Consider the following 13,481-nt stretch of genomic DNA (forward strand, 5'->3'; position numbering starts at 1 on the left):
ATACTGTATGTTGGCATTTCCACCAAATGTTCCACAATGTGTATTTAAAATGCCTTAAAATAGTAAACTTATGACTGTTGATTCATTTTTTTAAGAGAGAAACGAAATGTTATAAATATTTTTCAAGTCGTTTATTTTTAATTTATGTTGTCTTTTCTAAAATGATATTGTAATGTGCATGAAAATTTTTTTAAGAAATTACATTTATATAATTCTTGATATATATATTAGGACCTTAACTTAGTTTCCGCCCAAAAAATACTGAGAAAAAGCATTTATTGTAAAAAATTTATTTAAATTATTTCAATGAAAGTATTTTCCATCACTTTCTACAACTTTTTGCCATCTTTCTGGCAACTGGGCGATACCATCTCGATAAAACGATGTTTGTTTCGAAGCAATCCATTCGTCCACCCATTCTCGCACTTCTTCAACATTTCGGAAGCGTGTACCACTCAAGCCGTGCTGCATCGATCTGAACAAGTGGTAATCAGAAGGCGCTATGTCTGGTGAGTACGCTGGGTGAGGAAGAGTTTCCCATTCGAGCTGCGTCAGTGTTTCTTTGACGGTTTTTCCAGTGTGTGGCCGAGCGTTATCGTGTAAGAGAATAACTTTGCGCCTGTTACTCGCTATTGCTGGTCTTTTTCGCAACAGCTCATCATTCAATTTGTTCAATTGACATTTGTAGACATCGGCAGTAACAGTTTCGTTTGGTTTCAGCAGTTCGTAGTACAGCACTCCTTGCTGATCCCACCAAATGCAAAGCATTACCTTATGACCGTGGATGTTCCGTTTTGGCTGCGATGTTGATGGTTGTCCTGGGTCTACCCATGATTTTTTGCGTTTGGGATTGTCGTAGTAGATCCACTTTTCATCGCCAGTCACAATACGCCACAGAAAACTCTTCTTTTTTTGCCTGGCAAGCAACGAAACCGTGATATTGAAACGGTTGTGAATGGCACTTTCAGACAATTCATGTGGTACCCATCTTCCTTCCTTTTGGATCTTTCCCATGGCGTGTAAACGTTTGGAAACAGCTGCTTCAGTAACTCCTAGCTCGTTTCCAAGTTCTTGTAACGTTCGAGCCGAGTTTTCATGCAATAATGCTAGCAATTCATCGTCTTGGAATTTTTTTGGCTGTCCTGAGCGTGGTTTGTCATTGACATCAAAATCATTACTTTTGAATCGTCTATACCACTCTTTACATGTTGTATGTGATGGAGCTCGATCACCATAACCTTCTTCAAGTAATCGATGAACTTCTGCTACACTTTTTTTCAAATCAAAATAGTGCAAAAGCACATGTCGAAAAAACACTTTATCGCGTTCCATTTTTCACAAAGCAAAAGAAATTGTTGTTTAGGAAAATAATTGTGTATGCTGACTGAATGTTATCGAGAAATGTCGAAATTAATCACAAACTACCTGTTTCGTTAGTAATGACTACTAGAACTGTTTGCATTGCCATCTAACATTTGCGGGCGGAAACTAAGTTAAGGTCCTAATATATATATATATATATATATATATATATATATATATATATATATATATATATATATCTTTTTTTTGATAGAACAATACGTTAAATCTGAGTAATTCATTAATTTAATTTAAATTATTAATTTATTAATGTATGTTACCAATTCAAAAATGTCTAATGATTACAAAAATGCTACAGACTTACAATAAGAAAACTATTACTTGATATATATTTCGATGTTTACGTATATAGATTTTTATCAATTTCTTAATATTGGAAAAAGAATAGTCCATGCTAAATACATTCTGTAGGCCACGGCGTATATTTAGCCGACTTATTTGTTATGCTCCCATCCTTGTGTTCCCGTTTGCTGTTTTATTTAAAACGACTCAAATGTCAGCCGCGAAAGATGTCGCACAGTGAACTACTAAAAGTCGAAAAATCTCTCTGGTTTATTTTTTGAATTCCGTCTACATAGTGCTACACATATAAGTCTACGTTTATCGTAACATCGAAAGATACAAAATCTTCGATGTTATACATAACACGAACGCACATAACAATCGTAACGTCGTGGATTGAAGACGACAGACGACATTGTTCGATATTTTGTTAAATTAATCAGACCTAATGTTAGGAAAAAATCATAATTTACAATATTTGCGTCGCAATAATTCTGCTGACATTATCGCAAACTTTACGAGTATTTTATTCAAGATATTTCGGATTGAATAATAAACATATATAATAAATATACCAAATTGTACACTATTATTTTTATATTATTATATATAATTATATATATTTTTTTATATAATTAATGGACACTCATTCTCTCTTCCCAATAACGCTTGTAGTATTTTTGTATATTATATAGTGATTGCATACTATTATATATTAGGGTTAGTTGAGTAAAAGTAAGTTTTAATCAAAATTATAATACATTTTAAATTAAAATCTTATTAGAAAGGATTTAATTACACATAACACATCAAGTGTAATAATACACACGACTAATGGGGATTTATAACACAATTTATTTTATTCTTCTTTTTTTAACAATACTAAATTATTTATATAAATTAAATTTTATTTATATAAATTATTTATATAAATTTGTGTAACATCTTTTGCTCAAATATATCCCAATCATATTATAATTTTGAAATGTTACTAATTAATAACATACAGAAATATGTAGAATTAGAATAAATGCTGTTGAAATGCATATTAAATAAATCAATATAATAAAGAAGAATATTAATCATTTGATGGTTCTTGTGAGAAGAACATTTGCATGTTTCTTTTCAATTCGATTAATCCAGCATAAAAGAATATAAACATTAATTTTCTTCTTATACAAGGGAAATTATTTAATTGTGCTCTCTTCTACACATATCACTTCATTTATCATTTAATTTGTCGAATTCTAGTAATTATTGAAATTATATTTATTTCAATATTTTTTATAATTTAAAAAAATAATATAATAGTAATATAATTTAATTAATATGCAATGTACTGGTAAGGGCCAATAATACTTTCAGTTGTAATTGTATTGTGATTTATAAAAAAGATAACGAGTGGAAATCTCTATTAACATTTTAATAGAGATTACATTAAATAACATTAAATAAATAGAATTAATTGAGGTTAAATTAAATAAATTGTATAACGTTTTCAAATACACTTTCATGATTATCACTTTATAAGATAATTGCGCAATGATGGTGCGTAATTTATAAAACAAATGTAATATACTGAATCATTAAATTTTCTTCATACAATAATATAATTTTTTATTATACCAGCTAAATCTCAATGATTAATTCGAATCTAGCCGAAAGACTAATTGTTTTGCTATCATTGCTAAGAGCTGATAACACAGGTAAAATGCAATTAACTATCAAGTAACTAAAAAAAAGTGGTAGCTATTTTTAAATATGTTGTGCGGATAGATCGCGAGTATCTGATTTTGTAAAGAATTAACCTTATAGAGGTCATCCCATCGGATCACGTACATTGATTGACCAATTTTTTATTAATATCTCAATAATATTACTGTAGCACAACCTATTAATATGTATATGTAACCTATTAATATGTACAACCTATTAATATGTATATGTAACACAAAATTGTATAAGATTCTTTTTTATTTTACTTAACAAGTTCAACCTGCACACGAACATTTATATAAATCTAGACACTCTGTATAATTAATGGATATGTAAAACAAATTTTGTGTTTCTTCATAATCTCTTTATTATATATTTTTGTATATTTCTCTTTATTTTAGACACATTTTCTTCATTAGCATTGGAAATGTATACAGGATGTCTGATGTAATATGTACCAACACTTGGGTGCAAGTAAAGTTCATGAAATTGAACAAAACAGTCTTTTACCATTTCACAAATAATCACGATCATTATTCCTTTATTTTAATCTAAATATATTAACTTTATCAGTGTTACAATAGACGAGGCGAAGAAGGGAATCTAAACAATTCATCAGGAATAAAACAGGTTGCGTGTTGCTCGTTTTATCGCGCTTACCGTGCTTAAATAAATCAGAACACTCGACTCTTCCAAATGAACAATAAAGGAGCAACATGGACGCGTGTGGGAACGCGTGCCAAATAAGTTTCTTTTTATTTCATGTCGCTACATCGTCTAATTTACATGTTATAACCGTTTAAAACCGCGGCGTTGACATCATGTTTGGGCTCGAAATTCGCGCTCGTATGATGTTAGTATTTGCTTTCGCGCCAGCGCATTGCATATGACCGCCGTGAACAAATGAGCGTAGTGACTATGCTTATTTGAACCAGGAGTGGGGGTAACATGCCGACTTCGTGTGTATGTACTGTTGCGTACCATGCAAGATGACTTTTCCGGAAACAATAGTGGCGTTCCACATTCTCGTATTCACGCGTCGCGTCTATCCACAGCTCGCCGAAACGCCGAGAATGCGGGTCGATATAATCGTAATAATTCCAATTGTGAACATTGTAGCAACTTAAAACAAAAATCACTAAGAAAAGGAAATTATCATACTTTTGATGTACATAAAATCGTACTTTTGTGGAATAAGGATGAAATAGCGTAATCATATAAGTACAAAAGATATTTATGTTTGTGTTAAAATATTAATAACAATTATTAATTTATATTAAAAACTGATGGGAAACACTTGGTTTGAATTTATAATAGACAGTATCAGTTTCATGTTTGGATAAATATCAAGTATAATTTAAAACAAAGTGAAATAATAAATAATAAGAACTTTCAATCTAGAATATTTTCTTGCCGTAGCTTTAAAATTCAAATAACTAGCAAAAGCTTCGGTAACAATAACATTAGCTATCAATAACATATTTTAATTATTAGAGCTGTATCTTAGCTCCTGCGGCTATCCTTTTTCTATGAAAAAGGTGTGTATTTCATCTTTCTGTGTGATAAATATGAATACCATATGAAGCACTTATAAGGAAAGTAACTTTTACAAATCGATTAATAAAATTGCTGCCAAATATACGTACATTTGTCTATCTAAGCAGCTCTTACCTAAAAAAAACTTTTGTAATTATCACGCCGTGAAAAAGTCGAAATTCTACGAAATTTTTAATTATTCTACTATTTTTAATTACAACGATTTTAATTACAATTAAAAATATATTATAATTATAATTAAGGAACGTTAATTACGACGTTTATAATTATATTTAAAAGAAATTTTAATTACATTTGTTAAGTAAATATACTGTGTGTAAACGTGTATTAAATTAATTATTAAATTTACGTTATACAATAATGTAAATTTTCCTTGCATTGTTGCAGCAACAAACTTATTAAAAATTAAATTGAGATTTTCATATTTAACATAACATGTTTGGAGCAAATTTTGATCATTCTGTTCGTTTGTATTTCTATTTCTTCAGTCTATGTAATAAAAATCTGAGTACAATCTGATCAATCATAAAGGACTCGACATTGCTGAATTTCGTGATTTAATATACTTAAAGTTGCTGTAAAGTTTACGTACATCAGTTTATCGGGGTCAAGCTACGACTTGACGCGTTATCGGTTGTTCAGTCTCGGCATGCGCTGAAGGTAAAGCGACCTTTGTAACAACAACATAGGCACACACGTATAGCACACACTCCTAGTCACAACAGTCTATGACTCGGAAGTGAACACGTCGGAGAACGTCGTGCGCTATTTTCGACTTTTCCGGATTAATCCAAGCGTGTGCCAGACTAATTACGGTACTTAGTGCACACGATTACGACGCTGGGAACGCGGTCAGCTGCGGGAGCACCTTGGAACTTAACGGGTGTGATCACCGCGTTTTGTCCTTATTACGCCTGAAAGAAAATGTACAGTCGAGCGTCGAATTTTGATGCCTACATGCCGTAAATTTCCGTATTCTCGGCGCGTTGGGATTGCAATAACTAATTAGGAAAACTATCTTCTTGTTTCAGATCCCACAAAGCCCACGGCTTGCGGTCGCGCGGCGGAGGGGGTCAAAGTTTCAGTGAATGCGAATGCTGTGCTGGAGGCTCCGCACAGGGATTGAGTCGACTCGAAGGTGGGTTCGTAGATTTACTACACTTCTCTCCTTAAACCTTTGTTGTCAAAAGTCGGGATATAACCAACGGAGTGACTTGTATTACAATTGCCAGGAGTTAATCTGTTCATATCATTATGCGTACTCGTTCTCGTTATACTAACATCTGACTAATAAATCTATTTTTTCTGTTTCAGAACTTGTAGCAAAACGCGGTCTTAGATTAGAAACAATCGATAAATGGCAAATGAGTATACTTAGTTATTAAATGGTTTAAATACACTATTTATTGAATGAAATTGCAATATTTCAAGTTGTTAGAATTGAAAGCCACTGCTGACGTGTATACGCAGTATAAATTGCGCATTATAAATATTTAAAAATAACTTCTTAAAATAATGTCTTTCCTTATTTAAAATAAATTCTTTCTTCTAAATTTTCCTTTAGTCACGTGTCACACGTCACCGTACTGTCATTTTGGCTCTTGTCATCACTATTCTGACAACTTAAAGCGTTGCAATTTTATACAACAAACATTACTATTTTGAATTACATTCGTTCAACCGGGACCTACAGATTAATTTCAAATAGTTTCACTTATATTGCCTTTGCTTCTGATGTTTATCCAGGATGCTACATCAGATTGTTAACTGTTCAGGCATCACAGAATGTTTCTGTGGTAATGCAATTTGAGTCTTAACAACTTTTATTTTATTTGGATTACATCCAGATTTTGGAGAATGATTTAAGGGAGTATTCTAGTGTGACGAGTCTAAAAAAATAGATTTTTCTATTTTCGTATATTTTTATAGTTTGAAGTTTTGAAAATGTATCCTTAAAATATTAAGATAAGTTTTGAAAATGTATCCTTAAAATATTAAGATAAATTTTGAAAATGTATCCCTAAAATATTAAGATAAAATTCGTTAAATTAATCAAGCTAAATAATTAAAAGATGCTATAAATGATTAAATGACTTCCATACGGCGCGCCGACTGAGATAAATAATGAAGTGTTAAATATCATCAAATCCTATTTAACTACCGATGATTTATTACAGCGATGCCTCGGATTATTTATTCAGAATAATAAACATAACATATTCAGAATAACAAAAGTTTAAATTCATTAATTTGGACAATTACATCAAAATATATGTGTATTGTGGAAAGAAGATGGTGATTGCTACTTTTTCGGTTGTTTGCATGTTTAATGAAGGATTTAATACAATTGTAAAAGTAATGGACGTAATGGGAATAAAAATCGGCCAAAATGCAAAATTCCTCGCGGATAACAGAGACAATGAGCACGTTAAACGTTCGAAGCAGCGGGCGTCATACGACTCGAAAGAAGCAAGAATTGCTAAGAGACAAGAGAAGACTGACAAACATGGGTTCTTTGAAGTTGAGGAAGGTCTCTTGTATAACCCTGATGTAGCTGATTAAGGGTAAGTTACTAAAATTACTCATTATCCACCTTATAAGTGCATGAGAATCTTTAAACGCATCTTTTTCAAAACCATGTTTCTTGAAATGGTTGCTACAATATCTGAAGATTTACTTGACTAATTGAGTCCAGCTTGTGCGTATATCTTCAGTAAATATGTCGCTATAGCCCCTACTAGAATTAAGTCAAAATTATTTCTTTTTAATTTTTATAGCCTTTGAAAAGTAAAAACAAATCGCGATAATCTTACTACTGTGTCTAAAAAGTAAGACCAGTTTTTATTTATTTCAAAAAATATTTATTTATTCTTCCAAATCTATTTCGTCGCCTTTAAAGTAATCCTCTCCCGACACAATACACTTATGCCAACGTATTTTCCAGTCCTCGAAACAAGAATTAAAGTCGCCTTCCGGGATGGCTTTCAGAGCGCGTAGCGATTCACGTTGTATCTCTTCTATCGCCTCAAAACGATTTCCCCGCAGTGGTCTTTTGAGTTTCGGGAATAGCCAGAAGTCACACGGTGTTAAATCAGGCGAATACGATGGTTGTGGAACGATATGGATCGAATTTTTGGCGAAAAAGTCACGAAGAACGAGTGCAGTGTGAGAAGGTGTTTTGGCACTAGTCGAGATTTTACACGTTTCAGGCCCAAAATATCTTTCAAAATGGTATTGGCAGATCCTTTCGAAATACCAACAGCATCAGCAAGGTCTCTAACAGTCATTCGACGATTAGCAAGCACAAGTTCTTCGATTTTCTTGATGTGTTCATCGGTAGAGGTTGATGGAACGCTCTCCGTCTTCAACACTTTCACGACCTTCTTTGAACTGTTTATACCACTTGTAAACATTCCTTTCCGACAAAGCATGGTCCCCGAAGACTTTCTGCAACATCCTGAACGTTTCTGCACCCGAAATTTCATTCCGCAAACAAAATTTAATGCAACTTCTTTGCTCAATATAATTAGACATTGTAAAAATCGCCGAATGCACTTTTAGCGTCGTACAAAACCAAGCGTAAAGCAAAAAGTAATGAATGTTTTGACATGAAATTTGTCACAGATGTCTGTCACAATGCTGCCAACTTAGAAAAAAAATATTTATGATGTGCGGTTTACCCGCGCGATTTAAATTGAAAACTGGTCTTACTTTTTGGACACAGTGGTATATTCAATTTTCAAAGTGCCGCCATTTTTTAAATTTTCAACTTTTTTCTTCCATTCTAGTACCTGATATAGCCAAACATATATTAATTAAGAATCTTTTCGTGTTTTTTTGTTTCAGATAAGCAGAATGTTAGTAATCATGGCAGTCATTTAGGAACATCTCTCTTTTATAGGTGTATTCACAGGACTTCAGTGCTGTTAATTTTAATTATTTTAGCTCTAAAAATTTTGTAAATATTTTCGAAAGATGAATAAATATATATGCAAAAAGCCGATACTACAAATTTTCATTGGCTCTTATAAAAAAAACCGCAAAAAAGTCATGCGTGTTACACTAGATTACTTATTTAAACAAGAATTATGGTGATATTTACGTTCATTTGTTAGAAATATTCTGTAGCGATACTAAAGAAATTCAAATGTGGGATTAAAATTAAACGTTTATTTTTCATTGATTTTTCAATTAGTAAAAATCATTAATTTCTTTAAACACTAACACCTTATATTTAACTCTTATTGACCCCACATCATTCTTGACTTTTTAATGTCAAAGCTTTTTGATTCCTTTTATTAAACATTATTATTTTTTCATTCTAATAAATTATTCGCATTAACATCTTGTGCACGGCTCTTATATATACAGCCCGTATATTTCTTTTAATATATCATTGCAATTTCATTCAATAAAGAAAGATGCGAACCGATTTGTAACGGACTATACAAAATTGGAGGATTAATGGATTTTCATAATATTTGGCAGGGTTTTCGTAATATTTCGTCGAAATGGATGCAATTTACCTCGCTTATAGACTCCTGCATGAAGGTGTTTGCATGTGCGTGTTAGTATTATCAACAAAATACGCTGTTCAGAATAATTAGGGGATCATTTCTCGCTGTCTGCATCCTCTAGCTTCTCTTAATACATCATTAAATTTTAGTAAATTATTTGTGCGTATTTGATATTTTAACTAATTAATCTCGTATTTTGTTAAGTCCGTAAAATTACGTGCGACGAGGAATTATTTGTTCAGCGCGATCTCTCCTAATCATTTTGCACAGTATATAATGCGCATCAGAATTGCGCCATTGCACACGAAACTCGTGACTACTTCGATAGATTTTGCGGTTATCGTGGTGATTAATTCTCTAGATTATCTGTACGCATATTTGCCTCACGCTACACGGACAGAGATGAATTTCATTGAATTAGAGTGTCCGACGTGAGATACAATGCCATTACGCATATCAATATAATTCTTTACAAAAAAGAAAACAAAAATACAGAAATACCAGCCAAGAATAAAAGTTGTTTGTTCACGCGGTCACGGTTCCATCATGTCAAAGAAATAAGAATTTTAGGCACAATTACGATTATATTCTGTTCGTGTACGTGTTGAAAGATTTCGCAATTGACTATGAAACTATTGCGTATGAAAGTTCCACGCCACTTTCGATTATCTCGCGCACGTCATTGGTTAATTTTCGCATGTCGGTGCGATCGACATTCAGTTTGCGATTTTTGACGTGCAATTCGCGATTGTGTTCATAAATCTTCGAAGTTGATTGTGTCGTATTGTATGTTTTCAAAGTCTACCAATTTATCATACTACGATAGATAACATTAATCTGCAAAAAACTTTTTTGTTACACAGGTTAAATTATGATCTATATGGTATCTTTTACGTCAATTAAAAAGAGATATTTTCTGTCATTCAGTGTTTTTTAGTGACGTGATTTTTAAGTTTCAAGAAAAAATTTTTTATGTACATGTCCCAGATTCTCCTCCGCAATTTTTGTTGGAATGTAGAACGGATTGAAGCAAACGTAAAAGTCTCCGTATACCGTTTTGTGATATTCGCAACAAATCTCGAAATATTAATTAAAAAGATTAGTGAATGATTATACGCGATATAGTAGATGATGAAATGACGCCGTTATGTTAGATCAAACTGAACAAAAATCCTCTACTATTTTATAAATGACCACATAGATTTTTAGATATTAAAGAAGATTTGCACACAATTATGTAACAAGTTTCTTTCATTAATAACAAAAAATCTACGTGATTATTTGCAAAATAATAACTGACTTTTCTGTTCAGTTTGATCTCTTAAAGTAAATCAGTGAATAGTCATTGATATCAGTTATGAGTATAGCACTGAGCACTTTCAGTGCTATATTTATAACTGCAATCAGTGTATATTCACTATTTTCGGTGATGTTTAACTGATTCATTTTAAGAGAGTATAAGTGTGCATAACGGTACACGGTGCCATTACAACTCATCAATTATATCTCACGTATTCGTTCACTAATCTTCTTTAATTAATATCTCGACTATTATTACGAATACCGCAAAACAGTATAGGGCTTTTATGTTTATCTCAATCTGTTGTACGTTCCAACAAAGTTGCGGAAGAGAATCTGGGACATTCTATATACAGACATACTTTATCTATTCAAAATACAGAATCTAGTGATTTTCTGCTGTATTTGACTTGTTACATGTTTCTTCTAAAAATAAAAAGTGTATCAATTTTTATATTTTGTTCCTAATTGAGAAGAAAAATTGCGTAAAAGAAAAAAAATCGCTGATCTCAATGAATTTTTCTATAGAAATATATTGCTTGAATGGGGGAACTTTTTATGAGAGATATTTAATATTGATATTACTTTAATATAAAAAAAAATTGAGAATTAAGTCGAATGCCATGAATGTCTCATATCCCAACAAACACATATATAACAGTTACATTGCCGTAATGAAACGGAATGTAACATGCAATATAACTTGTATATAGTAGGTTATATAGACGTTCATTGTAATTTCCTACTCACACGTGTTACAGTTATATAACGTGAATATAACATAAAAGTAACATGTGGCTAAAAAGTTATATAAGAGTTATATGTTATTTGTTAGCATATTACACATTATATTTTTTTGTTGAATTCCAACGATTTATTCATTAGTATGGTTTAAATAAGTGATAATGTATGATTATTTTGTCTAAATAATAAAAAAAAAACTGACATTTCATATTCCGTATTATTTCAATTATTTGTGAAACTCGCGTGGATTCGATCGTATGTCAGGCAGCACCCCCATTTTTAGATCATGTTGTTCAATGCTTAACTTCAACGATCGTCCGGGAACTGGTAATACCGATGCGCCGTAACAATATCTTGATAGATAATATTTACAATATATTCTTATATCGTTCAAAAAATGTTATGACATATTTGTTGGTAAATGTTCGACACGACAATCACAATGCGATTAATATTGATACAATGTTGTATCAGTAATCAAATTTTAACTTACAACGTGCTCGCAAAAGAGAAAGAATATTCCTTCTTTCTCTCTCACAATACTTTGACAGAGTAAGGTTATGATTAGACTCTTTTTGTAAGAACTCTAGTTTTACAATATCGTGATAACAATCCTTGCATATATTAAAATATCACATTTTATATACGAGAAATACCTAAAATATAATTTCATATTCGTGTATAAAAATATTGCACAACTGAAACGTAATGCAAACATTAGACTTCTTATATAACATGTTATATTAAAGTTATGTTGCTGTTATATTGTTGATGCAACTTAACCAGTAAATAACATAATAACATAACAATTTTATAACATAATTATATCGCAGATATAAAGGAAATTAAGTAACCTCAATATTAATAACGTATAACAGCAATTATATTACATGTTACTCCTGTGTTATATCACAGTTATGTTCTGTGTTTGCTGGGATGTAATAGATATTAAACCTTAAATAACCATCATAAAAAAATGTAGATGATAGGGAAATCCCGAGTTCATTTTCGGACTCTACATACAAAAATATACAAGAAACACACGAGAAATTGCATGTACTAGGTACGCAACTAAGTTTCCGAATTTCACACATGGATGGCGCTAACGACACATGTAGTCGACATACATGTCTAAAGTTGTGTTTCTTTTATATCTTGGACATCTGTCAACCAGTCATAATACACTTATCGCAACGCAAAAATATTTTTTCTAACAATGGAGATGTCCAGTTTTGTGCCAAATAAACAGCATTTACGGGAAGCTTTGCTTTTCTGCTTTAACTTGAAAAAAAATGCAGCTGAAGCACGTCGTTTGCTTGAGGAGGCCTACGGCGAACATGCACCATCGAAAACTATTTGTGAAGATTGGTTTGAACACTTCAGAAGTGGCGATTTCGACGAGGAGCGCTCCGGAAAACCAAAAACAATTGAGGACGCCGATCTGCAAGCGTTATTGGATGAAGATGCAAACACAAGATCAACTTGCGGAGGCATTAAACATGACTCGCCAAGGTATTTCCAAACGTTTACATGCCATGGGAAAAATTCAAAAGGAAGGAAAATGGGTGCCGCATGAGTTGACTGAGAGACAGATGGAAAATCGAAGAGCCACTTTCGAAATTTTGCTTTTGCGCCATGAAAGAAAGAGTTTTCTGCATCGAATTATTACTAGCGATGAGAAGTGGATATATTTCGAGAATCCCAAACGCAAAAATCGTGGCTTTCACCTGGCGAAGCATCAACATCGACGGCACGGCCAAATCGCTTCGGAAAGAAGACAATGCTCTGCGTTTGGTGGGACCAGAAAGGAATCGTATACTATGAGCTGCTAAAACCGGGCGAAACTATTAATGGGCATCGCTACCGACAACAACTGATCAATTTGAACCATGCATTGCTCGAGAAACGGCCAGAATGGGACACGAGACAGGAACGAGTGATATTGCAGCACGACAACGCTCCGTGCCATCGCACTTCCATCGT

General features: G+C 32.5%; 1 protein-coding gene across 3 annotated transcripts in view; it reads left to right on the forward strand.

Moving 5' to 3' along the window:
• Positions 1 to 8,934, forward strand: part of LOC116847869 — an 18,629-nt gene extending 9,695 nt beyond the window's left edge. Inside the window, exons 2-5 of one of the 3 annotated variants that reach the window (XM_032823347.1) lie at positions 5,970 to 6,076; positions 6,253 to 6,306; positions 7,274 to 7,502; positions 8,785 to 8,934. In XM_032823347.1, coding sequence (XP_032679238.1) covers positions 5,970 to 6,076; positions 6,253 to 6,306; positions 7,274 to 7,500 — 388 coding nt within the window. In that variant the 3' untranslated portion in view covers positions 7,501 to 7,502; positions 8,785 to 8,934. Of the gene's footprint in view, positions 1 to 4,399; positions 4,473 to 5,297; positions 5,865 to 5,969; positions 6,077 to 6,252; positions 7,503 to 8,784 lie in introns of those variants that run through there. The other 2 variants (XR_004378837.1, XR_004378836.1) reach the window with 2 other exon arrangements.
• Positions 8,935 to 13,481: the final 4,547 nt, after the last annotated feature.

This window comes from Odontomachus brunneus, unplaced genomic scaffold, assembly GCF_010583005.1.
Source record: "Odontomachus brunneus isolate Ranch 3 - 2012 unplaced genomic scaffold, Obru_v1 Obru_scaffold_084, whole genome shotgun sequence".
In the NCBI taxonomy this organism is placed as follows: Eukaryota; Metazoa; Arthropoda; class Insecta; order Hymenoptera; family Formicidae; genus Odontomachus; species Odontomachus brunneus.